Below are 15,416 nucleotides of genomic sequence, written 5' to 3' on the forward strand. Positions count from 1 at the left end.
TAAAGGCACTAACACTAGTGATATTGACCTGCTACTAACCTAGCCTTTTTTTTTTTTTTAGGGAATCATGAATATTTTGGACGTCCTCTTCATCCTCTGAACTTTGACCTTTTTATGTAGCCTACTTTCACCTTTTGAATGTGCTATTAGCGTGTGATAGCCTACATGCATTCCCTGTGATCTTTGTTCAATAAAAAAAAGTGATCATGCCATAGTGGTTGCAATGGCATGAAATAAATGGACACATTTTTATTATCCTGATGAAAGCGACAAACATTTCATAGGCATCTGGTAAATTAAAGTAAATAATAATATAATTAAAGCTAAACCCTTTCATATTATTTATTAGGTTAGAATGTGTATAGGGTTTCTTAAAAAAAACTATCTTTTACTGAAATGACAAAGGAAATTGTTCATCATTTAAATGAAAATTCTGTCATAATTTACTCACCTTCAAGTTGTTCCAGACCTGTATGAATTTCTTTCTTCTGCTGAACACAAAAGAAGATATTTTGAAGAATGATTGTAACCAAACAGCTGGGGCACCATTGACTTCCATAGTATTTTTTCCATACTAGTCAATGGTGCCCCACAACTGTTTGGTTACCCATATTCTTCAAGACATCTTCTTTTGTGTTCAGCAGAAGAAAGCAATTCATACAGGTTTGGAACAACATGAGGGTGAGTAAATCATTTTTGTGTGAACTATCTCTTTAAGAATGACTTAAATTACATTTCTGGTCAAGCTGATTTAAACTAATTAGCAGATTTATGATATTTTTGTACAATCTATGGTCACAATATATAGTTTAGCAGAATATGTCCCTTGTGCCATTGTCTGTTTGGTCTGACAGGCAGTGTAATATAACAGATCAGTTTACACAAGCATGTCGCCTGATTATGTTTTTAAAGTTCATTCATTCTAAAGGGGAGGGGGGAATGGTAGTCTATACAGTTTGCCACTTTGCCACAAATTAATCAGATTTCCTGCCTTCTGTTATATTTTCATGCATAGTTAATTTGGGACGGCTTGACCTTGTCATTGGCAGCACACACAGTAAGTGCAGAACGGCAATGAGAGTGTGTAGAGCCAGACGTGACCACTAGAGAGCGCCAGATTATAACTCTATCAAAATAACTGCAACGCCTCAAGTAAAACAGGAGTAGGCTAATGAAATTTTATTAGTGCCTCAGAAAAACACACGTTGAAAATACACAAAAAGTTACTACTGGACAAAGAATGTATTAGAAAAAAAATGGTTGTTCATGATATACAGATACAAGTGTTAATTTATTGTTTATTTACTAAAATAACAGACATATCAAATATATGCCGTATAATGAATCCCTAATGTATCTATTATGCTTTAGAAATAACTTACCATATTAATTAAGATTACACAGATTTAGTAAGACTAGGAGCAGTAAAAAAAAAAAAAAATCTCAAGAAACTAAACAGTGTTACTAAATATGATATAATATCATAATTAAAGCAGTATGGGGAAGTTGACAAGAAGTATGGACATAAACTTTATCATCTGTATGTGTATATTTTTCCATTAATATATATATATTTTTTTTAAATTAAATTCATCCCAAAGTACTGAGGGAGGAAACAAATGGACTTCTTTAGTTCTAACATAATTTCAGGGAACGTTTAATACCACTTTAACACAAAGCAAATAATGTTAAAGATATAAATCATCTTAATATGATAGGCCGTTTGTGATGGTGTTATTTTTTATTTCTTAAATAAAATAAGAAATGGTGATCTTATTTATTTCATTTATTATAATAGATAATTAAGAGAGAGAGATTAAATCTGTGGAATATAAAGCAAGTCTTGTTTGTCCATTTAATTGATTACATTTATACTTTAATGTAGTTTAGTAAACTAGATGTCCAGCTATCATAATAAAGTTGTCCGAGTCTGCAATAAAACCTGGAAAATTTTAATTATCTACGTGTGTTTATTGATCTGTATAATGTATACTGTTGTGTGACAAATACATGTTAAAAGTAAAAAAATTCCAGATAGTCTCTTAGTTGCGTTTTTTAAAAGGCATGTGCAGTATAGATCACCGCTTTGAGGTCATTTCATTATTATTTTTTATTTTATTATTTTTTTTAAAGAAATTCATACTTTTATTCAGCAAGGACATTAAATTGATCAAATGTGCCAGTAAAGACATTTTACAATGTTATAAAAGATATCTATTTCAAATAAATGCTGTCCTTTTAAAGGTTATATTAATCCGTTATATTCATTCAACTGGTTTCAACAATGATAATAATAAGACATGTTTCTTGAGCAGCATATAAAATGATTTCTGAAGGATCATGTGACACCGAAGACTGGGGTAAATGATGCTGAAAATTCAGCTTTGCCATCACAGGAAATTTTTTTTTATTTTTTGTAATATTATTTCTGTTTTTACTGTTTTACCTTGGTGATTATAAGAGGCTTCTTTCAAAAAACATTCAGAATTCTTAACCCCAAACTATGTGTATAACCACATTAACTAAAGGTCATTAACACTTTATTTTGACATTCTACTAACTATAAGTAACTTTGCAACTACATGTCAACCAATTCTCATTAGAGTATTAGTAAACTGTCTCCATAATTTACATTTATGAATTTGGCAGATGCTTTTATCCAAAGCGACTTACATTGCATTTCAAGGTAGACATTTTACATTCTTATCAGTTCTTGCTTTCCCTGGGAATCGAACCCATGACCTTGGCGTTAATGCTTTATTGTGATGGTCCTCCAACAGACATTTTACATGTCTACATGGCAGCTTATTCTGCTAACATGAACCCTAACACCTAACTCTAACCTACTAACACTCTGATGAGAGTTGCAAAGTTACTTATAGTTAGTAGAATGTCTAAAGTGGACCATTGAGATAAAGTATAACCTAACTGGATGTTGTTTTAAACAGTTTTGCATCAAATATAGCATGTCACACTGCTGTGACTGCTTAAAATGTTACGTGAAAAATGAGAAAAGCTATAAATGCTGTACCTTTTTCATTTAATTTTTTTTATGCTTAAGTATTTAAACACTTCTAATTGACTTTCCGCCCAATAGATGCTCCATGAAGTCATACTGTGTCCTTGTCAAACTCACACACAAAGTACATGGTGAGGTGACAAGCTACATCAATCCACTCGCCTGAAGACACCATCTCGACGCAGTCCTCGTCATCGTAAGCGTTGTTTGGCTCGCCCTCCCTCCACTTGCTGAAAGTGGTCATGGGTGAACGCTCCACATACACAAAGTGGCCTTCTCGCTCCAGGTCGTTGATGCCGATATACACTCGACTGAGGCCAGCTTCGGTGATGTAGGCAGCGATGGCTTTGTTAGACGCCTCATCCTTGGGCATGGCCAGGTGTCCACCTCGCCCCTGACAAAACACCTCCGCATCCCTGGAGCGCTTTTCCTCCTTCACCAGCAGATAGACCTTGCTGTCTGTCTCTTTGATGCCAGCGACAGCTGCAGGGGAGGGCAGTGCTGAAAAATGAGGATCTGAAATTCTATAATCACACCGCAGCAGCCAGCATTCACACAAGTGCATTCTGACAGTCAAACAAAAGAGCTTCTGGCGAGTGGCTAAATACTTTTATCTAGGCGTATTCACCCTTCACATCAAAGCGAACAACTGTATGAATCAACTTCACGTTATTGTAATCTCATGAACGCTGGTTGAGAGAGCAAACGGTTCATTCTTTCTTTTGGACATACCATTTTTAATGAACTTCAGCTCACTGGTTAATTGCGCCACTTGATTATCCATCTCACCAATCATTTTCCGTAAGGGTGCACACTCACAGGGGACACCTGGGGAGACAAATTAAATATGAGACCATTCACACGAGCTCTCCAAGCATTAAACCGATTCCTAATTAAACTGATATGAACTTAATACTGTTTTAGCAACGGTTACCTGGCTCTCCATTTGGGCCCTTAGGTCCTGGATCTCCCACATCACCTTTTAAACCTAGAAAAATGTACCATTATTAAGCAGTTAGACCACACAAGCCTGATTACTTTCAGATTTGTAGTTTTTTCATAAGCTTGCCTTTAAATCCAGAGGGACCCATCTTCCCATAATGTCCAGAACTTCCTTTTTGGCCTTTGACTCCAGGGAGACCTGAAAAATAACATATAAACTTAATATGTACAAAAATAAAACACATGGATACGAACCAAAGAATATCCCTGGAGTTTGATTCCCTTGTTTATCAGTATGTTGAATCATTAAAGGCATGTATAAACACAAGTCATGATCCTGGCTCACATGAGCTCAACTATCTAAAAGCAAGATAAGGGACGTTTTAGGGGCTCCTTAAAGTGTACACATTTGGCAGCTCCCCTCACTTGGTTTGAAAATTTTGCAATTTCTTCTGCCATCAAAAACTTGTAAGTGGATAGTAATTAAAAAGCATGAGATTGAATTTGATGAACCTCTCAAAACAGTTTACCTGGCTCTCCAGATGGCCCTAATCTCCCAGGTTTCCCAGGTGCTCCTTTCTCTCCTTTCTCTCCTGCTTCACCTACATGACAACAGGAACATTTTGAACAGTAACAGACAAACCTGTTCAGAATAGCATATATTTGCACTGTTGTTGCAGTCGTATGTATACTGTGCACATTTTCTGTATGCACTGAAAACGCTACACCTACATACTTAATATATACAAATATACAGTATCCAAGAGTTTAATCCACACAATTTGAGCTTCCATGTCCAGTGTGATGAATAGATTGCCAAGAATTAATGGTGCGTTCAAGTCATCCTGGGTAGTTCGTACGTACGAGGTGGGAAGTCGTGTTTACGACGGCAGGAGCGTTCAAGTCACTTTCGTCGTAGTAAGATGGCGGTGCACTTTCTCTTAATTAATTACACAAAAATACAGCAAAGTTCTTAAACTCTAGTTTTAGAAAATGGAGAACAAAGAAATGTGCATCAGATGTGTTTTGCTTTTTTATGTTTTTAATTAATTTATGAAGCCACTGCAAACTTTATCGTTACATATTACATTAATGCCATCATATGCTGTGCAGGCAATTAGCTTACTTCGCTGTAAATAGAAAAGCCTGATAATATCACTGTTAAATACCTTTAAGTATTGTGGTATTCCGCCATGTTTCTCACTGACACGCCCCCAACTCGTGAAGATCGGGGCTTAGAGAAATCCCGAGCTTCCCACTCATATTACGACATTGTGGTGGCGTTTATGTGCGTTCAACTAAATACGATCTTTACGAGATGACTTGAACGCACCATAAGTCATTTTCATACAAAATTCTAATTATAAATCCCAGTAAAAGATAGAAGGCCTATATATAGGCCTACTGCCTTTTCTGAAAGAAAGGCAAGGATGCATTAAATGGATCAAAAGTGACAGTAAAAACATATTCGTCAAAAAATCCACAAAAAAAAAATTCCCAAAAAATATTAAGCATCAGAATTGTTTTCAACATTAATAATAAGAAGAAATATTTCTTGAGCAGAAAATCAGCATATTAGAATGATTTCTGAAGGATCATGTGACACTGAAGACTGGAGTAATGATGCTGAAAATGCAGCTATATGCCACCACAGGAATAAATTGCATTTTAAAATATATTTAAGCAGTGAAGAGTTATTTTGGTAACACTTTATTTTGATGGTCCCTTCTGATCATTCTGTTAACTATAAGTAACTTTGCAACTAAATGTCAAATAACTCTCATTAGTAAACTGTCTGCTTAATATCTGCAAACTTTTTATTGTGATGCTCCCCCAACAGACATTCTACTGACTATAAGTACAACTATGTGTCAACTTATTCTAACCCTAATCCTACCAGTCTACTAATATTCTACAAACACTCTAATGAGAGTTAGTTGACATGTACTATAGGTTACTTGTAGTCACCATCAAAATAAAGTGAAACCGTTATTTTAAATCGCAATAATATTTCACATTTTACTGTTTTTACTGTATATTTGATCAAATAAATGTATTACATTTGATTAAATTAGTTAGTGTCATTAGTGTAGATGGCATAATGTGGTGTAATTTATTTGTAGTACCTTTGAGTCCAGGGACGAGGATCTGGACTGAGCATGGTTCTTCTGGCATGTGCTGACCATAAACTGACCTCATTAGTGTCAAACTTAACATGCAAGCCATCAGCTTCTCTCCACCCATACTGGAAACAGAACATTCATGTTCGTCTACAGTCAAATACTAACACAAACGTCAATGCCATGTTGATTGGAAAATGTAGAAGCAGATTATTGGATTCACAAAGGCTTCAGTGCTCATAAAATGGAACAAGTGGGACTCAATAACAGACGATGTCTCCACAGTCAATTAATCTTGTCACAGACATACAAACACAAACAAGCTAGTCATACCAACAGCATTTGCAAAGAAAATACACAAAAGAGCACAAAAAAAAAATATTCTTCCCAAACTATCTCACCGGCCACCTTCATTTCAAAGTCGACACTCGAGAGTAAACAGTCACACCAAGACGTCTCCTGTAACTACCAACTTTAACATCTATGTTGTCTCGTTGTTGCACACCACCTGCAGGACAATGTATTGCTTATGAAATGGACTTACCTTGTGTTGAATTTCAAAGCCCACTATATAAAATGCAGCAGTCCCAGCCAGTATATGGATCCAAGTGAGCTAATGGAGGTTTGCTCACTGGTGGTCTCTCTGAAATTTTTCATCACACACCCTGCAAGAAACAGGCCTGAGAGTGAGCAAGAACGTGTAAACACAAAGATAAGAGCGGCTCTGCAACACTCCTCTCTCTCTGATATGGGAAATTTCCACGGGAAAATATCAGGGTCGGTGACAGAACGACTCTTAACACATTCCTCACAAATTAAGCATCAAAAACATTCCCAACTGTCACAAGTTTTAGTTAAGATAGCGTTAAAGGAAAGAAATTAAATGTATTATTTATATAGGTATTATATTTTTAGATGCTAAAGCCAATCATAATTTTATCTTCACATAATGTATTGCAATTTAAATGAGCAGGAAGTTACAAAGAAGCATGTTTAATTTGAGGTCACGCAGGATGCGAAAAGCTTGGGAACAGAAATGCTGCAGTTTGTGCATTGGTGCACAGGGAGGCAGTAAACATTTGCCAGAATTCCATCTGGAAAAATCCAGAAAAATGAATGGACTCGTTTCTTGTGCTGCAGGTTCAAAATAATAATAATAATAAAAGTGTATTGGTAAAGCCATTATCAGAAAATTATATATTATATTATATTATATTATATTATATTATATTATATTATATTATATTATATTATATTATATTATATTATATTATACACACTGCCCGGCCCAAAAGAAAGTCACTTTTTGGATTTAAATAGGCAAATGCTTAAGAGTCTATGATTGGATCATTATTGCAGTGATTATTATGTTTCAAGCATGTTATATGTTTGGCAACAGTTCTTCTGTCCCTAACTGATGGAGTGTGTAGCTTTTCATTTCTTAATCAACCATGTAGGAAGACACATCATGGCAAATCTTGATGGAAATAACATGTAATATAAGAGATAACATTTCCACTAAGAGGTGCATCAGTTTTTGATCAAGATGTTTTATTGACAATGCAAGAGTTTAGCACTCTGTAAAGTCTCGTCCAGCACATCCCCAAGACTTTCAATGAATTTAAGGTCTGGACTCAGAGGTGTCAGTTCATGTGTGAAAATGATTCTTCATGCTCCCTCACGATCATTCTTTCACAATCTGAGCCTGAAGAATCTTGGCTTTGTCATCCTGGAATATGGCCATGATGTGTCTTCCTACATGGTTGTTTAATAAATGAAAAGCTACACACTTCATCAATTAATGTTAAAGAACTGTTGCCAATCATATAAAATGCTAGAAACATAATAATCACTGCAATAATGATCCAATCATAGACTCTTAAGTATTTGCCTATTTAAATCCAAAAAGCGACCTTTTGTTTGTCCGGGCATTACATTATATTAATTATATTATATTATATTATATTATATTATATTATATTATATTATATTATATTATATTATATTATATTATATTATATTATATTATATTATATTATATTATATTATATTATAATGTATAATAACTTCTAATGTTTTCATTTATTTTTGTTGTAATTATTTAGCTTTTATTTATTTTTCTTCCGAATTTTAATGAATTCTGTTTTGTAGTTGTTGTTCTGAAATGAACAATGTTTATTTTCTCGGTTGCACTATAAACCCCAAAATTAATTTTCTATAGTTGCACTGTACTTACAAATGAGTCACATGCCAGTAACTGACAATGAGGATCAGAACTACATGTGCTGCTATTTATATTCACAGTAAACAAACTTAATAAAACCATTTAGATGTCATTCACCTCCAGAGCTCTATTGTGATCTTGTGTGTTGCTAAGGAATATCCTTCCCTTGGTAACCAAAACTAACATAACGGGATGATGAGGAGAAGGAGAAGGGGATGGGTGATGGGGGAGGGGGGATGGCTTGAAATTGTGCTGCAGCAGTTCTCACTCTGACACATTGCACTACAGTGACACTGCATGCTGAGGAAACACATCTTATTTTTGTGTTTATAGGGTTATGGTTATGGTTATGCCTTATGCCTAGTCCCATACTGTCCACTGCATATACTCTACCGCTCAAAAGTTTGGCTGATGCTTACCAAGGCTGCATTTATTTGATCAAAAATAACTTTTCTATTTTAAAATGTTTTAAAAATGTAATTTATTCCTGTGATCAAAGCATCACAAAGCATTTTCAGCACCATTACTCTTCCATGTCACATGATCCTTCAGAAATCATTCTAATATGCTGATTTGGTGCTCAAAAAAACATTTATTACAATTATCAATGTTGACAACAGTTGTCCAGCTTAATATTTTTGTGGAAACCATGATAAAAAATTTTTTTGGGATTCTTTTAATAAAATAAAATAAAAAAGAACAGCATTTGTTTGAATTTTCTTTTTTTTGTCGTATCATTGATCAGTTTAATGGTCCTTGCTAAATAAAAGTATTCATTTCTTTAAAAAAAAAAGTACTGACCCCAAACTTTTAAAGAGCAGTATACAGAACTACGGAGCCCCTAAAGGGACATGGTGATGGGAAAAAAAATATGAGATGGGCGGAAAAAAATATATTACAATAGTTTTGCGTTCGCTTGAAAAATGTTGGCGTTCCCTCGCAAAACCTTTGCATTCTCCCAAGAATCTTTGCGTTCACTCTCAAAAACCTTATGAGCTCTTTGCAGGCGAATGCAAAGTTTCTCGGTGGAACGCAAAACATTTGCGAGGGAACACAAAAGCATTGACAAATAATTTTTCCTCTATCTCATTTTTCTTTCCATTACCATGTCCCTTTATGAGCTCTGTACTGACATTAGCACATATGTTCGTAAGTAAATAAATAAATAAATGTTCAGTAATCTTTCTGTTACTATCTAAATGCTGACAATAGATTAAAATTCTTTAAAAAAATTATTTTCTTTCAATGATAGCTTAACCCCCTCTGTTTTGTCTGACTTTGTCTTGACTCTGAACCGGATAAATTCTGAATTTAAAAAGTGTGCAGTTGGATGTTTTGCTCTTGCATTCTGCTCCACTAAGGCTAAAAGCCCTCTGTGGAAGAGAGCCCGGAGAGGACAAACCTTGACCAGCGGAGCATGACAGTCATAGAGGCCTGTCTGACTTAAGGGCACCTTCAGAAAGATGGCACTTTGTGCTGTGTCAGGATCAGGAGGTTGGCAGGCGGCTCAGCCGTCGGACGTAATGCCCATTCAACCATCTCATTAAAGACACTTATTTTCTTGAAAGATGAGTGAATAAATCACGCTGTGCAAGGGTGTCAACCTGAACTTGTTAATCAAGGGATGGTTGAAAAAAAATCATGCATTGCAACCTACGAGCTCAATAACCTGCATGGAAATAGCACTTTCATAAACCCTGTACTGAATACAAAAAATAATAATAATCTTATATAATCAGTTATGAATCATCAACATATTTTGTTGACTTTTTCTATATTTAACTTTTTTTATTTAATATTCAAACACATATGCATGATATGATTTAAACAAAAATGATATATCTTGGGTTTTAATAATGCTTTAAGTTTCTTGGCTCATCTAGATGTTTCTCTTTCCTACACTTTCACATTATGCAGGTCTCTTCATCACAATATGCCTTGTGTTCACAGTTTACACGTTTATATTATGTGTGCTATGAGGGCTATTTTAAGCACAAGAGGAAAACAAAAGCCATTATGAAAGACAGTGAGCAATAAGACAATAACTCTTAATAGTTATTAATTCATGAGATCATATCATGAGATCATACAGTATGTGTCAAATTAAAGTAGATAAATGTTTTACATAAGGGTAGTTAATCATAATGTCCATGGGTCAAGATTTTTGGTTAAAATATTGATATACAATCTTTTTTTTTTGTTCTTTTTTTTTGTATTCTTTATTCGGATCCCCATTAGCTTCCACAAAGTGGTTGCTATCTTCCTGGGGTCCACACAGCCATACAAGACAAAAATATACAAATAAAATAAAACCAAGAATTAATTACACTAATCAAATCATCAAACTATACATCTTAGCAGTAGCAGCACATCAAACATACAACATACATTTACATATTTGTAAGCATATCTTTACATTGTCTTCTAAATACATACATGCTTTTACATACATGTATGTTTATTGGAACCATATTCCAAGCAACAGAACCTCAATAAAGCACAGTTTTTTCATGAAATTTGTGTGTATAAACCCACATATACAAGTTTTTCAGAGAAGAAACAGGCTGTATGATACTTGATTAGCAGTCGTAAATGTAGTTTATTAGAAATAATTTAGAAATAAAAGGCATTTTTCCTAGCCTGATTTTAGCCTCTGATTTGAACACTCTGTTTGAAGGGGCGTGTCTGCTGTAAGACTTCAGTGTAAACGCCCACTGCTGTGATTGGCTGACATGTTTGCATATGAAATAGCTAGCATTACATGTGGAACTCTCTCGAATACTTTTACTATTACAGCTATTATACGTTTTTACTATTACAGCTATCGAGATTAACGAATCGTGAGAAGTTTTTAAAGTATGTAGATCTATTCCCATCACATAAAAGGTTGCAGTGATGAGCATTGAGCAGATGACAGACAGTCTTTTGATTGTGTGAATGAAGATCTTATCATTGCAACGCAGTTTCTGCACTCTCACTAATGATTTCACCAATGCAAACATGAGGTAAGTACAGTAAGAGCTTCGTTGTGCAGCGTAACAGCGTCATTGATTTCATAACAAGTTTTGGCAAGTGTCCAGATAAACTTGCGCTGTGTGATTGACAGCTTGGGCGATTGGAAAGGGATTGTTCTTTGAACGCTTTCTGTAAATATTTTAATCACAGTTAAAATAAGATTATTTTCATCCTACCAAGAGAAACGATGTGAAGTTGATATTTTAGTCACTGGCTTGATTTACTGATGCATAAACAGTACTGAACGATTTTGAGAGAAAGATGATCTGTCTGAACTTGAACAATTACACATCAGACATTCACATAACCCACTGGTTCTTCAGAGGCTCAGATGAAGGAACTAAAAAAATACTTTTGTGTTCATTTGTACATCCAAACACTGAGCAACTGCCATGCTTCACTCGTTTGCAAGCCATGATGTCTCTCGAGGAAAAACCAATATCGCGCTCGCGCAGCTCATTTTCTCATGGGCGGGCCAAATTCTCTTTGCGGGCAAAGTAGAGAAAGGGGAGGTAACCTTTCCCCTTATGATGACTGTTAGCGATCGCCCTCGCGATCAGAGGCATAATAAGACCAATGCGACAGGAAATCCCAATTAAGGTGAATTTATTGTGAAGACAGTGCAAATCCAACGGCAAAAACAAAAAAAAACAAAGAAAAAGAAAAACTACAAAAATAACATAAATATTTACAAGTTTTTGTGGGAAGGTAGCCACAACAGCAGTTGTATCGTTTGGTTAACAAACTTTCTGGAACAAGTTTCTATGGATTTGCTTCCACTTCACACAACCAACCTGACCCTCCTGCACCATGCTTTCTGGCAGCCATTTATAGTCTAGGCCACACCCTGGAATGTACCATTCTACAGGTAAGTTTTACTTTCTAACATATGTACTTCCAACCACCTAATGCATATTAAACAACATCCATAATTAAATTACACAGTAACAAGAACATGCAACTATGATGCAAAACAATGAATTAACAATTATAAACCTTGCTTTACAGGAACATTTGGACCCCCCCCCCCCCCCCGCCGCCGCCCCCCCCCTCCCCGTTACCCAACATGGTTTCTCCCAATCAGGCAGCATGTCCACCATGTTTAAATACTTGCTTTTAAACTAATACAGGTTTGGTCACAGGTGTTTTCCAAGCAGGTAAGTTAGATATGTAATAATGTGTTACACAATTTTCAATAAAGTTTTCAAATCAAACATATTTGTGTTGTGGTTCTCTATAAAGATGAATGAACAATGTTAGCGGCTAATGATACCCAAACACGTTGTACATATCCACTACACATAACAAACAAATACACATTGTACCCTCAAATATCTAAAACACATTATACACAATACATTCAAGTATTGCACAAACATTGCACATTCACAACACTGCAGTCTGAATATCCAGGATATCAGTGTCAGTAAATAGACTGCGTTAATGCTGCACATGTTTGTGTGTTTGATATGGTGTACCTACATACAGTCCATTCATGATCACGGGTTTGCTCCATGACAATGACATAAAGGGAAGATTCTAGATTCGCCCGTCTGAGCTTTCATTTTCTCAAAAATACCCAGGGCTTGGTTTACACCTATCAAAATGTCTAGCCACTGGGGGACCATAGGCAGGCTAGGGGAACTCATATTAATGTTAAAAAACCTCATAAAGTGAAATTTTCATGTTATGGGACCTTTAACACTTGACTTAACACCGCAGTAAGTATTTTTGGTCTCAGAAAAAGATCCATTATAAAATATATTCTGTTTCCCATTAGAAAGATAACTTCCGATCCAGTCAAGGGCAAGATTGGTAAGATTTTTTTTATTTTTTTTTAATAAAAAATGTTTTCTGCCTTCAATATTCAATACTGAATGTTTTTGCAGTATGATTTTTTTTAAAGGAAAAATTTTCCATGCGCTTTGTCAATATGAAGTCTGCATAGTAATGATAATATAATATATACATAGGGCCTACATACATATACTCAAATAGGATTTACGTGGGTGCGTGTTGTATATATATCTCATCGACTAACTATAAATGTTTTTTTCTCTTCAGTTCCTTTCATTATTTTGATGATTAACTGCGATGTGCAATGGCACGTGAAACACTATATGACGTGTAAGTGTGTGCGATCACTGTGGCGTATGTGTGCACAGAAAGTGATGTATTTGGTCTTGATATAAAAGATGATTACTCACTGCATTTTCATATTACTCAGACACGCTGTAAAAATCATCAGAATATCAATGAAGTCGGAGTCCAACAACCTCACACCTGCCACAATGTGTGCCACGAGCCATTACAGTCTCACACAGAAACATCCATTTATTTGAAGCAAAGGAAAAGGACTCTTTCATCTAAAAGTGTTACCTCAGAAGCATGCCCTCCCGTTCATGAAAACGACATGCAGTGAATTCTGATGCCTTGAGGAATTGCTCATCAGCCCGGGTTTATTTCCCTCCGACATGATAATGGTGCTTTATTGCTGCATTGTAAACTTTTCATAGAGACCATAGCGCTTATCTTTCATCTGATGACTCGACACAAAATTACTTTGCAGTGTAGACACAATGCCTAAATCGGGAGCCAGGATATTAGCTGCTGGTGAGCCGGTGACAGATCTGGGGGACCATGCGTTTGATATATCATTTCAGCAAAAACCTTCAGGTAAAGCTGTGCCTTGATGAGTCATCATATAAATAAAGAATAGAGAAAGAACGAGGGAGAGGGACAGACAACGAAAGAGGGCAAACATCAGGCACCATGAACATATGGAAAAGATGACTTTCATTCTGGGTTCAATACAAGTTATGCTCAATCAGCAGTATTTGTGGCATAATGGTAACACAAGGTCACAATAAGGCACTTACAATGGAAGTAAACAGGGCCAATTTCTGGATCATTTAAAAACAAATTTGAAGCACATCATTTTATAAAAGCACTTACATTAATTCATCTGTGAAAACTTTGAGCTGTAAAACTGTTCTTGTTATTTTCTAGTCATTTTAGTGTTTTAGGCATTATGTTGTCATGGCAAGTCATAAAATTGGGTATAAATAATACACATAAAAGGTTAGTAATCTTTTTTTCCACCAAAATCATGTTAACACATACTGTTTATGTCTTGTAGAAAAACTAGAGAAGCCCTAAAAGGTCATTGGAGGAAAAATTATATTTCAATGCTTTTGCATTAAGCCAAGAAACTTTGGTAACATTCTATTTTAAGATGTCATTGCATGTAATTATGATGCATGATGCATGTAATTATGCATAATTTACTGTTATTACTATACATGTAACATATGCAACAAGGACACTGTAAAATAAAGTGTTGTCGAACTTTTCACTTGCTCGCTAATTCTCTAAAGAGAAACTTTACATTCACTCGCAAATCTTTTGCGATAGGAATAATATGAGGTGGGTGGAAAAAAGTAAATTTCTGTGCTTCTGCAATCAAACGCAAAGTTTCTCAGGAGAACACACTAGTTTTAAGAGAACGCAAACGCTTTGCGAGCGATCGCGTTATTGGGGAACGCAATACTTTTTGCAAAACAACGGAAATTTTTAGCTGGCAAACACAAAAGTTTTTTAAGTAAACGGAAAGTTCCTCCGGTGAATGCAAATGTTCTGTGAGTAAACGCAAAGTTTCGTGAGGACGCTCAAAATGGGGAGCTCATAAGCAACATAATACCACAAATTTTACTGAACGTAACTTGTATTGAACCCGATACATTCTTTTAATAGGCAAATGCCCAATTTCCCGACTTCAATGGACATTAAATCAGCAGTGTGACATCTCACTCTGAAAATAACCAGACCAACCACCATCAATCACCGTTGACACATACCAGGAAAAACACACCTTTTGGAACCTTAAGTGCCACTGGGGTGAATAAACATAATTATAATGTCAAAATGGGAACACAGTGTAAATACAAACTCCCTTGTACTCTCTTTTCAGTTGGAAAGGGTTTAACTAGATCATCATCTGGCATCCAATCGAGTGCTATCCGAAGCCCAAACCCTATCATTGGCTCTTATATCTGTAATCTCCACTTCAGAGGTAACAATTTTAGCAAGGGGATTG

The 15,416-nt window shown here is 35.5% G+C and overlaps 1 protein-coding gene across 3 annotated transcripts; it reads right to left on the reverse strand.

Annotated features, from left to right (window-relative positions):
- Positions 1–2,129: 2,129 nt before the first annotated feature.
- colec11 (collectin sub-family member 11) lies at positions 2,130–6,769 on the reverse strand. 3 transcript variants are annotated; one of them, XM_084096279.1, is made up of 7 exons: positions 6,626–6,769; positions 6,088–6,206; positions 4,492–4,563; positions 4,089–4,160; positions 3,954–4,007; positions 3,752–3,847; positions 2,130–3,502 (listed from the first exon to the last, which is right to left on the reverse strand). In XM_084096279.1, exons 2-7 carry the CDS (start codon positions 6,203–6,205, stop codon positions 3,111–3,113), a joined length of 804 nt encoding a protein of 267 aa, XP_083952405.1. In that variant the 5' UTR covers position 6,206; positions 6,626–6,769; the 3' UTR covers positions 2,130–3,110. The 3 variants fall into 3 exon arrangements, with proteins under 3 accessions (XP_083952405.1, XP_083952404.1, XP_083952403.1); XM_084096278.1 differs by having other exon boundaries at positions 2,130–3,520; XM_084096277.1 differs by having other exon boundaries at positions 2,960–3,535; positions 6,626–6,761.
- Positions 6,770–15,416: the final 8,647 nt, after the last annotated feature.

Source organism: Abramis brama, assembly GCF_963993115.1.
Source record: "Abramis brama genome assembly, chromosome: 21".
Taxonomy (NCBI): domain Eukaryota; kingdom Metazoa; phylum Chordata; class Actinopteri; order Cypriniformes; family Leuciscidae; genus Abramis; species Abramis brama.